The sequence below is a fragment of the Rhipicephalus sanguineus genome, chromosome 1, assembly GCF_013339695.2.
Source record: "Rhipicephalus sanguineus isolate Rsan-2018 chromosome 1, BIME_Rsan_1.4, whole genome shotgun sequence".
NCBI lineage: Eukaryota > Metazoa > Arthropoda > Arachnida > Ixodida > Ixodidae > Rhipicephalus > Rhipicephalus sanguineus.
In genome coordinates, this window is record NC_051176.1 from 160,724,837 (window position 1) to 160,740,169 (window position 15,333).

Here is a 15,333-nt window from a genome sequence, read left to right on the forward strand (position 1 = left end):
GTAGCTAGCACACCAGCTAGGGTGCTTTGACACTCGCCTGCTCAAGATCCTGAGGCACTTAGTAGTCCATGGCTAATATGGAATGTTCATAGGGCAAAGTGTGACTGAAACTACACAAGAAAATTACCGAGCAAAGGTGGCTAGACCTATTACCGTTGTACATATATGTGCTAGCGCATATTTCTCAGCGGTGTTTTTCTATCTACCGTTTAGCGTGTTGGTTCAAGCTGCACCGTTTGTGGAGCAACCACTTAATACTTCAATGCGCTCTGTGTGTTACAGCATCATGTATCTCACTTGCTTTTGAGTTTGGCAGTGAAATAGGCAGCGACGTCACGGGTGACTCATCGCTCTGAGAAGAAACGCGTATCGCGAGAAATAGCGCAGAAAATTTATTGACAAATTATTAATATAAGTGATATTAAAAATATGAGCTAGATGACGGCGCCGGGCCGCTCTGCAGTGTCACTCAAGCTGCATTCTAAATATTTCCTCGATCCTTCGCGCATGCGTTTATTGTGACCACAGGCTCGTTTATTCAACTTTATTTATTACTTCGTGCATGTCCAAACTCGAGACAAGTTCAGAGGATGAAGGAGGCTTGAAGAGACGAGAAGTCGTCGTCGAACAAGGAATATCGCTGGAGCCAACGCTTAGGCAATGTCCCCTTGTACGGGCACATGTGCAACACGCAAAATATTTTGTAACAGCGCATGTTTGAAATACTATAGCTTGAAACGTGCGTTAGAGTTGGGCGCGCATTTGTAGGGGTTGTTCAACACTTTAGGGTCCGGTCAATAGGAGGTGGTGGTGATGTTGCAGCAGGCGGGGTTAGCCTGGCCTGAATGGCCGGCTATTGTTCCGCCTGAGCATCTCCTGAATTTTAGGTGTCTGTCACCACGTGTTGAACAGCCCAGTGTCTCGCAGGGAGACCAGCAAAATCCTTTGCACGCTCCTCCTCGTTGCCGCGGGCCCGGTCAGTAGTGCAGCAGTGCACTTAAGAGGTTGTAAAGCTATATGGTAAAGAAGTTTTCTTTCTTTTTTACTGGCGGTTACAGCGAAGACGGGCTAACAATAACTCAGCGTGAAGGAAGAATTTTTACAGCAGCAAGGTATGCATTGTGCGAAACGATAAAACTGCCTTACGCTGCTGCACCTTCCGTTTAGGAGATCAAGATACGGGTGTCGGACACTTCCCCGATCGTGAAGTTCCCACAGAACTGAATTGAACAGACAGCATATACAGTCAAAACGTGCAACTTTGAAAGCACGTGGTCTCTGTTTATAGGGACGGCGCAATCTACGTATACGTCCTTACGTGCGCTTCCTGCACGGAGAACGCTTCCAGCACTTGCTGATTTCGGCCGCTCATCAGATAAGTCCACGAACGTCCGTAAGCCGCAAGGGGAGGCGCGGCGCTTGATCTCTCCTCGCCGAACGAGCTGTTATTCTCATGGTACTTCACAAGGGTCGGCGGCGGCGGCTTGTTAGCGGAGCCTGGTTGTTCCATGCGGACGGATTTAGCTTGCTCGCGCGTCCACTACAGGAATGCGTGCGTATTCTGTGTGCCCATGGCTTCGAGAAGAAACGCTGGAACCGTATTTTTGCTGTTTTCTTTTGCTTCTAGTGCGAGAATCTGTTGGGTAGCGACATGTTCACGCCCCAGGTGCGTTTGAGGCGCTTCCCCCCACCCCCCTCTCCTCTCTGTTTACTAGCCTCTAACTGCTGTCAGGGCGGGGTCGAAGCATTCCCGGCACCGTTCAGGCCCTCGCGAAAAGGCGAGCGCTATTTCGAGAGCGCTTGTATAGTACATTTCCGCGTAATGAGTCGAGGCGCGAGACGCCGCTGGGCACCCATAGAATAATATGGGAACGAGAATGACCCGTACTGACGAGCGCCGTAGTATACGGGTGCCTTGGGCAGACTTGCGCGAGAGCACAAGTAGCCGCTCTGTAGGCGCACCGAATACATCGTGGAACCGCGGTGGTGCGGCGTCGCAGATTTATCTTCTATAAAAGGGCCGATCAGGATCGTTCAGCAAGCGAATGGTCAATTTTCATTTCTTTCATCTGTACAATCTGTACACTCCCCTGTAGCTGAGGCGAGCGGGGTGGATGTAGTTGTGCGCATATTTGCTACTAGACTGACCCGTGCATGATGTCGAGGAAATGGAATACAAACTAGCTCCCAAAACTATTTTGAAATAAAAGAGAATCAGAAGAACACCATACAGCTCAAAAGAGAGGATCAGTATGTGGTACGTTCATCATGTTGTCAGATCTTATCGACACAAAGCCTCACCGCACGGTTATTGCAGCCACGGTCGTTGCAGCCACGCATGTTATACACATAACCTACTGGCTGACATTGCACTTGTGACCGTGTGCTGAGCTGGAGACTCAAATGTCTATTGCAAGCAGTGAATCGCGTCTGAAATGGGAGCCGTCACCTTGTCCTGCTAGTTCGAAGTATGATGACTGTTTTGAACTCAAATTTCTTATGAGCGCGGTTTACAGTACTAGGAAACGCTTTTCAGCAAGCGCAGGTGGGAACGTTGCGAACTACCTTGTTTACGCACGCGCGCTTGAAGTGCGTATGCGTATATACAAGATTGTGACTTTGTACTTGATTGCGCCTACAAAACAACACGTTGAAATACAGCCTACAAGACTCGGCCACTTATTCCAAGAAGGCCACTTATTCCATTGACGCCGCTTTCCCGCTTCCGCAAAACCAATTGGACACGTAACAGCAATACGCTCAGTCGACTCACTCGCGTGCCGTCCGGAACGGTGCCGCGTGGCTCGCGGGTGATTTGGGCCAGACAGCAGGAAGCAAGCCCACAATACACGGTGTTTCGTTCTGACGTAAAACGAAAGGCACGAAAAAAGAAACGAAAAAAAAAAAAACGACCAGCGGCTGGAGAGAAAGCGCAACGTCAACGTTGCCGCCACGCATGATCGGGACGACGAGCCCGTAACACTTCCGTGCCATCGCGAACAGCTTCTCAAATAACGGACGCTCGCTGCTTGTGCGCCCTTCGTGGCACCCTTCAGCTTCAACAGTGGAGGCGGGTGTCGGCTCCTCGAGTATATCACTTGCCTCTCGAAAGCTCGCGCACGTCGCGGGTGCGTCTCCTGCGAGATCGGGGCGAGCGGACGAGTGAGTTCCGCGACTGTTTAGTACCTTTCGCCACTGACCGGAAGCTGTTTTTCAGGAAGCGCGGTATTAGGGACGCTTGAGCTCGATCGGAGCACGCCGTCGACTTGTTCTCATTCGCGGGCAGCGGCGACGAGAGAGCGGAGGAGAATTTCGGCCGCTCAGGCGTTTCCACCTTCTGTCAATGGAAGCGGTCCCCGGTGGCGCCGGCGAGTGTTGACCGCGCGCCGACGAAAGCAGTTTGTTTGGAGCGTCCGCGTACGTGTTCGCGGTCGAGGGAGTCCCCATCCTCCCACGGTTCTGTGCGCGATGGTGCGTGTATTCTCAATTAAGCCGACCTCTGCACCTGCCGCAGAAAAAAAAATAGACAACAAACAGTTACAGAGAATACAAGCCGTTGCAGCTCCGTTACAAATTAGCCAGTCTGCGCAAGGTGACTTCTCTTTCAGGACGTGTGAATGAGGGTGTTTAAAGACACACAGCCATGAGTGCAGTATATTTAGCGCACACAAAGTGGTAGCGACGAAAAAAAAAAAAACACGTTGGCTTAATTGGCACTAGAAATAGCAGTAGTATATCCAAGTATGCCTGTCTCCGCACATCTGTCTTACATGATTTGTTTAACGATGATTAACGAGTGCTTTAACAATGAAATTAAAGGGCCAGCCTACCATTCGGTGGTTCAAGAACAACGTTTGCGAAACATATACCTTGAAGACGGCCGCCAGTATATTCTGAAACATCACTGTTCATTAAAGTTCAGTAAGTAGCTGACAGTCAGCATATAACACCCATAGTGCCCTCAAACGATACACAATAGCGTGTGGCCCCACATCCCAAAGTCGATGGCAGTGGCCGCTGGCGTGGTGTATCTTTGGTCATTATAAGAGTGGTCTACGAGTTATGCAGGGCGCCTCAGCCAGACATGGCAGTAATGAGGTTGCAGTAATTACATTACGTTTTGCTTTGATGAGTAATGGGACGAATAACTTTTGTGGGTTGACGAAAAATCCCTGAACACGGGGTGTCGACGGAGTCAACGTTTCGACAAGTGATCTTATCCTCTTCGAGGCAGCAGCTGAAGATAAGACCACTTGTTGAAACGTTGACACCCCGTGTTCAGGGATTTTTCATCTCTTCAAGCTTCCGTCTTCTCTTCTGCCTTTTGTGGGTTGGTGAATCCCTAATGTAATGAAATTAGTTCAAGCGAGTAATTTCCCGAAATTTACTCACTACTTTCCCAATTACTTTCCACTAAAATATAGCGTGTATCCTTCCCCGGAATTATGGTATAAAGAATTGAGCAAAAACAGGAACGAAAAAAAAAAAAAAAACTCACAGGGTCCCTTATGCATACGCCTAAGACGACTCGAAGGCGAAAGCAATCTTCTTATTTTCCTTCTCAGTCGATGTAATGACCCCCCCCCCCTCCCAAAAGCACCCCTGCGAAAGCTTTATGCACCTAACGTGGTTTTGCACTGCCTCAAGGATCGGAGGCATTGCTTCTGCACCTCACCTGGTTTTGCCCCGTCTCCGTGATCGGCCCACCTTTGACCAAGTGACGATGTCGTGTAATGACATTATCATGTGACACCATGATGACGTCACATTTTTTTGGGATCTGTGGCGTCAACACGTGATGTTGATTTTTTGCATCACTCGTGTTGCCGCCGCGGGACGCCGACGGTAAATTTTAGCGTTTAATGAGGCATCTAAGGCTTCCCCCTTAATAACAAAGGCAAGTTAATCTGAGTCCCAAATCTCAAGCGTGGGAAGTTAACAAATATCTTGAGATTTCAATGCACATGTGCTGTCAGTAAAGTTTGTATGAGTTCTGCGTGAATGAGGAACTTTGTTAAAGAAATTTCAAGGTAGTTTCATTATCTTTCAAAAGTATATAGTAACGTAATGCCATTATTTTCGGCTAGCTGTAATTTGTAGAGTAATTTAATTACACTAAAATTTGAGAAAATAATCAGTAACGTTTAATAAAATATTTGTGGCGCAACTGAGACAAGCAAGAAAACAAGAGAAGACAGGATAGGTTTTGTTTTCTTGCTTGTCTCAGTTGTTCCACAAATATTTTATTAAGCTATGCACCAACTCGCCCAGCGTCCCACTCTGCTAAAAATTAGTAATGTATTTTAATTACTTTTCAGGAGCAATTTTTTCATCTCTGGTCCCAGCTAACTTGTACTGAGAGCTTTATAAAAATCCGAGAGTTCTAGAAAAAAGCCTACCAAGTGCGTACTAGCGGTAGTCGTGCGTATGGATACACCGCTACGTTCACTGATTGCCGCACCATACAAGGCCTCGTCGCCTAGGTTGGTTGAATAAGCTTCCCGACCTAACTGGCGGTGCCGCGGTATGATGAAGCGTCTTCGTAAGCTGGCGCAACAATGTTGTCTCATGTAGTACTCAGTATATCGTCAAGTTTCTAGAGGCTCCTATCTAAAAAAAATTAGAGGAGTGCGCAAACTGACATTCGCAAGTACGCCCTCCCCCCCCCCCCCCCCCCCCCCCCCCCCCAGCACGCTTGACAGCCCACGCTTATCAATGCTTCAGCGGCACGTTTTCATACCGCGATCATGGAAAAGCGTGAAGCCCTGTACCATGCGCCGATAAACAAATGCACCCGTGTTTCCATCAAAGTTTGCTTGGAATCGCTTGAGTAGAGGCGCGCGAGCGTGCATCTAATTCATATACGGCGTATTTTGCGGGCTTTTGTTTTTCTTCTCGGAAAAAAGAACCAGGCAAACTTCAGCGCGAAACAAATGCTTGATTGCGAGGTTATTCGAGGCGGCCTACAACTTTACAATTGACATGTTAGAGAATCAATGAATAATTCAAAAGTTGACCAATAAAAACAATTGATCAATCGTTAGCGATTTTAAAAACAAATTGTAGGTACACACGGCTGTGCAGTTGGTACGAATTTGTTTAGAGCTCCTGTTTTTCGTTTTGTTTTTTAATGTTGGTCCAAGTTAGCTGGGACACCCTGTATACGTAGCACGACGCCATTGTATTGGTTGCGTATCTTTTTTTTCTTTTTTTTTGCGACCAGGTAATTTAAACCACCGCCGGAAAATATACGAACTCAACGCATATACCAAATTGACGCACGTCTTGAAAGGAAACAGCGCCGGTTGTTAGAGCGCGAGCAACGCGTTGTAGACCTTTTTAAGGTGCTCGAGGATGCGTGTAGCGTGTAGCGTTTCTATTGAGATTCGATAGGGAAGTGTTTCAAGAAATGCTGAGTATTAAAAAAAGAAAGCAGGCAATTATCTGAGCGTACTGCTGGGGGCCAGGAAGGTTCATTGTAAAAATATTCTCGTCCTTAAGAAAGTTCCAAAGATAGTAGCCATGGAAGGCAGCGCGATCTTAAAGGCGATCGCTCAGACCCGCTACGCAGTTTATTCTGTACCACCCGACCGACTGCATATAAGCACACGAAAGGGGCCGTTGCTACCGCCTTTGCACGAATGCGCGTCGAACGCCATATATGTATATTTTTTTTTCCTCGACGCCTGAAACGGATGTCATACGGATGTGTCGCAGTTCGTGATCCGCATTTGAATCCCGGTGTGACACACCACGAACGATGCGCGGCCGCTTCGCGACGGGAGGCGAGGGTGCGGCAGGGTCCGGCCGTCTGACTGCGTGCTTGGCGCCCACTGTCTGCATGCTGCGTCCATCGGAGGGTGAGCTTCGCCGCCATCGTCGTGTCTGCTGCCCGCGCGCTTTGCGCGTCGTTCTTTTGTTTTCTCGTAAGCGCTACAACTGTTACCGGCGCAAGTGGAGCATTGGGCCAAGCGACATGAAACGGCGCGGAAAAGAGAGAGCAGCGGCGCGCTGGCGTACGGCTGCGCGCACGTTCACCGCTTCCTCTTCGAGCCCCGGCGCGTATGCGGCGCTCGGGGTGCACGTAGTCGTGCCGGCCGGCACGGAGGCGGCTTCGCCCAAGCGCGCGCGGCGCAGTCAGCGCGCCGCGGACAACGCTCCACTCGGGCGCCTTGGGTGTTGGCGAGGGACGGATTTGGGGCCCCCTCTGAGAAAAAAAAAAAAAGCGAAAGAAAAACATCCGCGAGGAGACGGTCTAAGAAGGCCAAAACAAAAGGCAAGAAGCCCAGCGGAAACCCTCATGAAGAAGACGTCAAGAGTGTCTGCGAGGTCGTGCTTGTGCACGCTCAGATGTCCTCTACGTGGAGCAGCGCAATGTTGGATACCAGAACCGCACGAAGTGTGCGTTATTGCGACGAAAATGAAAGTCCTCAGATCTGTATACACAAACGCCGGGACTCCTGTTAAACGGTGTTGATCAACACGACCGATGAACAGGAACGACCTAGTAATGGGTATACCGTATGGATATTTTCGCAGAACACTGCATTCTTAAAACCTAGTCCATATTATGCTCAGACAAATATTGAGCAAGGGCAATGGTTGAGCGGTTTCGATGACACGGGTATTACTGGACGCATTCACAAAAGTTTCCTTTCTTGAATACAGTCTTTCAGGGGGCGGCTGCCTTTCCGCTGTCTTTTTCCCCACTCCTTCCACCCGTGCAGGGTATCCGACCATAGCTATCTCTGTCTTTCTATGCAATCTTTCTCTCTCGCTCTCCCTTATGTTCGATACCACGACTGCGTGGAGCCTTCTTTCATTCTTTGTTAAATGTGAAAAAAAAATGGTGGAAGTGTGACCACAACTTGAGTCGCCCATCCCAACATCATAGATCGTACATCGTACAGTTGGTTAAACATCGTACAGTTGGTTAAACATCGTACAGTTGGTTTACGTAACACCGTACAGTTTGTTTACTGAAGATGGGTCGATCTCACCAACTGCATTAATTCGTGCGTCGCTTTCTGAGCTTGACATAATGCTACTCAACGTTGGACATAGCAGGACACGATAATTAATTATTCGCATAACTTGAGGTAAGGGTCACTAGTCTAGTGCATACGAAAGCGTAACTACAGCTTTGATCTAGCACGAAGGGGCAGCCGTGGCGTGGATTGGAACCCGGGCCCTCGATGGTATTTGGCGAGCGACGCGTGCTCGTCCCCACCCTTTTCCCAGAGCCATCGGACATGCACGAAGGCCGGAAGAGACTGCGCGCCGCCTCTTCCGCTTTGTTCCAAAGATGCCGTCGTTAAAGCACTGACCTTTTGCAAAACGAGGCTTGCGTTCGCTGCCGCTTACGCAATTCAAGGAGCAGTCGTAAAGAATGCCCTCCTCGGCCTTTCTCGCGCTTTCACTTCCGAGCGACTCCACTGCAGGGAATGCCGCGCGCGCACCTTTCACACGATTTCCGGAATTGCGTAACCGAGCTGCCCGAGAATACGTATGTCGAGATCGCGATGGCCGATTTAGACGCTGCGCGCATTACACGGCGAAGAGAGAATGGAGCGAAAAATAGAACGAGCGTGTACGTAGGTGCCATTTAGGCACGCCAGTGGTGTCCGTATGAGAGAGCAGAACTCGAACGTCTCAAGTGAAGCCGTTCAACTCTCCGGCATTCCATTTCCTGGGCTACGTGAAACGGAGGGGGGAGGGGGTGCGTCAATCCCTGCAATGTATCTTTGTTTCCTCGTCGCCCGGCAGCTCAGAGAAAAGTTCCTAATCAAACAATACATGAGCGAGTGCCTCTTTTCCTGCATCAATTTTTAACATATTGACCACACGTTGGCATATCAAAAAGATGATCTTTTGAAAGCATGGCAACGCGCTTCATCGAGGTTACTTGGCTGCCGAGAATGGCAACTATTTTGTCGGAAATGTTTGACTGGCAGAGGTTGGCCTTGCAAGTAGGCGGGGCACATTTTCTTGCTATTCGCAAATCTCTTGGGAAGAACACTATATGCTAGCGGGTGTCGACGGCAACCATTCATATTTAAACACACGAAAATTTGATTTATGCGTTCAGCATATGCCGCACAACTGGAAAACGTCTGCCTATATCCGAGAAGCTGCAGCCTAAACATAAATCTAGCATCTTTTTTTTTTTTTTTTGGTCATATGGCCGCGTTCTATGCGCTAAAGCTTTAGTCTGTTGATGTCTGCGTTAACACGGAGCACAGAAACTCAATTCCGGAAGGAAACGTCTGCGTATTGCGCCAGACGCGGTATTCGCGCGTGCACGTGTCTCATCGGTCATTTGTTCGAGGAGATACATGCACACGCACAAATAAATCGAAAGGGTCGTTAGCCCGACTAAGACTAGCAGACCTTTCGACGGCACAAGCGGCGCGGCGCTGGGAGCCTTCGACCATCAAACACCATCGTATGTCAAGAAGTATGGGCACAGCGTTCATGTGGACGACCAGGGGTTATTCGCGGCGCACCGAACGCGTGATCTCGAACGAGCTATCATCGGCGCCGTAATCTTTATAGTGCGCTGCCATCAACCTTCCCGACTCGCCTTCTGATGCTGCGACCCTCGATAAAGACGTGCGCATCGCCATATCCGCCGGTGTGGGGACGAGCGCCGCGCGGCGTTGAATGGCCGTTGGCACTGGGGTCGCCCCGGAGTAGCGGCTGCCGCCACCGGGGGTGGCCCACATTTCGATCCGCCGTTTGTTGACTTCGACTGCACGAAGGAGGAAGTCATTGCGGATGGAAATGCCTTTCCCGGAACGCTCCAAAACGCCCAGAACTGGGTTGCCTTACGTAACGATTGTCTTAATCGTGAAGCGGAGCGCTCTCTCCGCCGGAGTACGGCCGTTTTAGCCCTTCTCTCGGGGCCTCTGAGGCCCTTCACTTCCTACCTATAGCACCGCTCGTTGTATACATGCCGGCGTGTGCCGCGCGCGCGTGTGGCTCCATATCGTGCAAAAGCGTGCGGCGACTATATGCGCGCCAACGACCCTGCTTGAACAACACTGCTCAGAGATTGAGCGCCCACATTTATAAAATTAGTAAACCGGAGAAGCGTGAGCAACAGCATTCGCGATAGTGGTCATAGAAGGGAGCCAGAGAAGCGTACAACTCGTAGAAAGTGAGCTGGCATGATGCTGCCTATGCACTGTGTCCACCATTTACTGCGGACTTTTGTTTCGTGCGCTCTCTCCGAAGGAACAAAACGGACAGCAATAGGTAACGCAGTGACTATTATAGAGCAGAAAAGAAATATGCGCCACAGATATAAGGAGTGCTTCAGACTGAACCTTCGGCTTTTCCGATGGCGTTACTGGTCGCAAATAAAGCCACCTTATTGTGTCAGGTCAGGCGATTTATCCATTTCAGAGAACGTGAACCACGAGTTAAGAGAACACTAACAAAATAAAAAAAACATCGCGCTCCTGGAATGGAGGAGAGCGAGAGAGAGATGCAAATGAGGCAAAGGCAGGGATGTTAACTGGAATTGGAACTTGACGTTTTCTGCCCTGCACTAGGGGAAACGGGAAGTAACTATACCAATATAAGCTGATAGACAAGCAAGCACTGTGCATCACGTGAAATCAGAACGGGACTTCTCAGGCGAGCAGTTGGGAATAGAGAGCTGCACTGTGTTCGTTGTGCACAGTGATGAAGAATATAGGTAATACTATATACATATCCCAACTGCAAGCTGAATACACCTGATGGAGCAGCGTATAGGTCAGCTATTTTCCGTAATGAGCAGGGCAGTGACCTCATAACATTCTTGCGCATTCCTTTGAAAATGAACTCTATTGGAAACTCAGACAGCTCTAACTACGCTAAAATGATGGAATTTCTAACGATATATGACATAATTTCTTGAATCCCAGCCACGGCGGCCGCATTTTCGATGGAGGCGAAAATGCTTGAGGCCCGTGAGCTTAGATTTAGGTGCACGTTAAAGAACCTCAGGTCGTCGAAATTTCCGGAGCCCTCCACTACGGCACCTCTCATAATCATATCGTGATTTTGGGACGTTAAACCCCAACAATTATTATTGTTATTATATAATTATTGTTCTTCGACGATGGCTTATGTTACCCACACAGCAGTATAGGGAAAATTCTAAACTGAACCTGCTCGCTTACGGATGGCATTGCGTAAGAGATCACTTTGGAGCATAACGGGCCCGCCACTTACATTCGAAGTACCGTGCCTCGGGATGAGAATCTGTTAGTATTGAGTACCCACTCTCGTCGCGTAATATATTCGTAAGCGTTTAACTACACTACACTGCACGGCTGGTTGCGCCCGAGACTTCCTCGCGGTGCGCCGGCACGCGTTAGCGAGTGCAGCGAAACGGAGGAGGAAATCAGTTTTCAAGGCAAAAGACTCTCGTTTCGCGTGCTTCGCGTGAGCCGCAATCTGAGATCTCGGCAATTTCCAGTGGTATGTGCGTCTTATTTTACCAGGAAAATACCACTCGAAAGCCCTACGAACGCGTGCCGCGAATTGCGCGTATACTGGTCGTGGTAACCGCATGTTTCGCTTTCACGGCCTTGGCAAAAAAGAAGCGCAGGAGTCGTGTCGCGTTCATGACGCTCTCCGTGCAAACGGCGGCAGATTGGTCTGCGCGGGAAAGCTGGCACGTAGCCAGCAATTTTTTCCTGGGGGGGGGGGGGGGGGGCACTTGCTGAAAACCTCGACTATTTGAGCAAAACGCCTATTTTCATTATTTATTTTCGTGCACAGGTACAACTAACTGCGAAGCTTTTCGTTGCAGTGTGCTGTGCACCCCGGGCGGTAAGGTGGCCTCTTGTACAGTTTTTATTTTCACGACAACAAAAAAAAAGTGAAAAGAAAGATAGGAAAGTGATGCCTAAATGCGACGAGACATGTAACATATCCGGGAAGCTGGAAAAAGTAAGGTAGTACTGCCACACTATAGACATTTAATCACGCGCGGGCAGCATTAGGGGGCTTACGTTTAAGGTTCGGAAATGTTGAGAGAAATTCGTTCCCTGAAAGTCTACAAATAATGCGGCGAAAGAGTGTAAAGAAACACAGAAGCAAAGAGAGTGACGAGAAGAAAACAACATGGAGAAGCGGTACCTCCCCATTGCCCTTGAGTTATGAAGCACACCAGGAAAAAAAAAAGAAAAAGAAAAACGAAACATTGGCGAGATTAGTTACCAACTACAGTTCTCTACGGACAAGTTGCACGCATTCAGCATGTACGCAACTAATGAGTTATCGGCTGAGTGCAGAGCGATGAATGGGGACTCCAATTAATATTCCTGCCTTCACTTGATTGAAAATGGGGGTGGGGGGATGCTCCCTATTTCTAGCATTAAGCAGCGTTTCTCATGATGTTTATCTCGACTCCCAAAGCATATATAGAAGCGGCCCAGTAAGGTGGTGAAGCAATTAAGAGCCACCGCACCTTGAGCCGGCTGACGGAATGCTCACTTGAGCTAGCTGCAACGCTTCAACCTTTGTTATTGTTTTTTTTTTTTGCGCCAAAGGTGTACCTCGTTTTCCCGTACCATTCATCACCGACTGCCGAGCGCTCAACCCAGTCGTGCCCAGAACGGACTACCACGCGAAAGTCAATAGTGGCTGGAGGGAGTCGCTTTCTATAGCGAAGGCGAAAGAAAGGAAACAATGGCTAAAAAAAGGAGCAAGCGAAGCCGATCGCTCTTCGTTAGTGCCACGGGTGCCAGCAGGATATCACGCTCTCCTGTACCAGTTCACCGCTCCCGTATTGTCATTATTTCTCCTGCGGAGGACCCTTGGCAAACGGGAGCGTACTTGTGCATGACGCGGATGAAAAGAAAATTTCCCTGGTTGCTTTGTAGTATGCGAGACGCTAAGTGCATAAACCAGGCATATTGGCGAGTGGCAGTTGATGAGATGACAGGACGAACGTCGTATGATTGCGCCACGTGCAAAGCATACTAGGAGAAACCATCGTTTAATTTCCTCTTCGTGTACTCTCCAGTGAGCCACGGCACATCTGCAAAGTTATGACGGCGTAAACTGATGCGTTGTGAGATATTTTTCCCAATATTAGGAGTCGTCCGGTAACGATGCAAAGTCTTTGCAACTTCATTTCTGAAAGCGCCGTACTCAGTACATTAATCAACAAGGAATAATGAAACATTTAGAATCGACCGTAATAAATAAATTTGCTTGAAGCAAAAGGTGCGTACAAAATCACACAGGGAATCAATATACCGGAGTAGCGTTACCAGAACATTTTTCATATGCAAGAAACTACAGATGAAGAGATGAAAGTTATTATCCTCTAGGTGAAAGATGACGTAGAAAGGTCCCATCAGCAAACAAAATAATTAAAAAACTCTCATGAAAGAACGATCATTAAAGGAAAGAGGCACGAAAAATTATTCAAAGGAAAAGCAGGACACTGCCAAGCGCACAGACTTTTGTTTAAACCTTTGGTAAAGCAAAAGTCTGCGCACATGGTCACCCTAACCACTACCTGCATCTTGACGACGTAGCAATGTGGATGAGTGCCCTTCTAAAAAAATAGAACGCTTTTCGGCAGCGAAACTTGTAGCAAAGAGCACCGAATGCACGCGATTAACGTTTTCTGTAAAGGGGTAATGAAACTGACCGAACAAACTCAACGAAGCCATCGAAATATCATGTTAATACCAACCAAGGGGCCTGTCATCGTTTTTTTTAAATTTATTTTCTATCAACAAGCTATATGTCACAAAAACATCAGTTTCTCAAACACAAACTTTTCTTTCTCCGTTAGCAGCCGCATCGTCAAGCCGTTCCGTGACCATGGCAGACAAACGAAGTGTACAGAGCACGAGATTTCCAGGTGCGCATATACTCACTGCGTATGGCCCAGGGCTCCATGCGGCGCAGCCCCAGCATAGTCTTGACGAGCGCGGCCGAGCACTCGCTGGACACGTTCGGGTCGGAACCGAACTGAGTGAACACGGGCAGGCCCATCTTGAAGGCCTGTGACACGGCCTCGGCCACTAAGGGCTCGATGTCTTCCACGGTGGACGTCTCGGCCGACGCCGAAGGTGCTTCCGTGCTGCCGACGCCGTCAGCGTGCTGCTCCTCGTCGGCCGCGGCCAAGAAAGCGCACGCGGCGGCCAACACGACCACCACTACCAAGTACCGGGGCCGAGCCATCGCACGAGTGTAACACACTACTGTATTGCCCTGTGCCTCTCGAGTGACTCCTGGAGCGCCGAAATATCCGAGGACGCACTGCAAGCTGGCCGCCACGAGAAAGGGGCTTTTGACCGGCAAGAAAGGAGTGCACCGCCGCTCTTGCTCCTCACCCCCGCCGAAACTTCGGCTCCGCAGGGTGAAAGTGTGGAAGGAAAGACCGTAGACGTATTTGGGGGGATGCATGGAGAGTGCTCCGCCTTCAGACGACCTCACACCCTCAACACCACCCTCACCGCCTAGCCCTTACCCATCACTTCTTCCCTTAGAAGAAGAAAGAGATAAAGGGGGACACCTGATGCACGACCAGACTGTGTTATTGTTTCCTTCTCATCCTTGTCCTGTTTTGTGTTTCTCGCCTGCTGTCCGCCTGTATGCATATTTAGGTCTCAGGAAATTCAGCACCGCGAATGAACTAAGTGATAGCTGTTCGGAGAAGTGCTGATTGAAACCAAGCGAGCGCTTTGCCTTTGTGAGGCGGATCGGTAATCGAAGGCTCCGCGTGTAATACCGGTGTCACACGGTAACTTTTGATCACGATCGGACATGGTCCACATGAAACTTCACGATCGCGATTGGATCCTTTCCGCAAGCTGCGGAAGGGATCCAGTCACTGTTTAGAAATTTGATCCTGATAGGACTCGATCGCGATCAGCGGCGTGCCGTGTAGCGCAGTGACAATTCAGGTTTGCACAATACGCAGGTTATTGTTAGCTGAGAGGTAGTTGTCGGATGCGCGTAAACAATAATCTTGGTTCATTGGCTCGTTCGCATTTAAGGAGCAAAGCTTGCGCTGAGCAAAGCCTTTCACGCCCGGAGGGAGTTCTAATCTAATCATTGAACTGCAAGAAGAGTCAATTCTGCAGTATAACCTATTTATATGCGATGGCATTAAGACAAGACACAGCTGCAAACATTTCGGTGTTTAGGGGTGGGGGGGGGGGGGGAGGGAGGCATTCAACATCCCTCCTCCCCTCTGGCTACGCCTATGTTGCGCAACTAGGATTTTCGAGAACATCAGGAGGCGCGCTAACTGTCACCGTGGTCCGGCCAGAGCGGCTAGTGGAACAGAGCATGGAGCCAGTCATGTAATAC

At 49.2% G+C, this 15,333-nt stretch overlaps 1 protein-coding gene across 1 annotated transcript in view; it reads right to left on the reverse strand.

Annotated features, from left to right (window-relative positions):
* Nucleotides 1–14,709, reverse strand: part of LOC119401269 (nose resistant to fluoxetine protein 6-like) — a 67,276-nt gene extending 52,567 nt beyond the window's left edge. Inside the window, exon 1 of the mRNA XM_037667963.2 lies at nt 13,893–14,709. Within this exon, the coding sequence (XP_037523891.1) occupies nt 13,893–14,424 (532 nt within the window). The 5' untranslated portion in view covers nt 14,425–14,709. The remainder of the gene's footprint in view (nt 1–13,892) is intronic.
* Between the last annotated feature and the right edge of the window lie 624 nt (nt 14,710–15,333).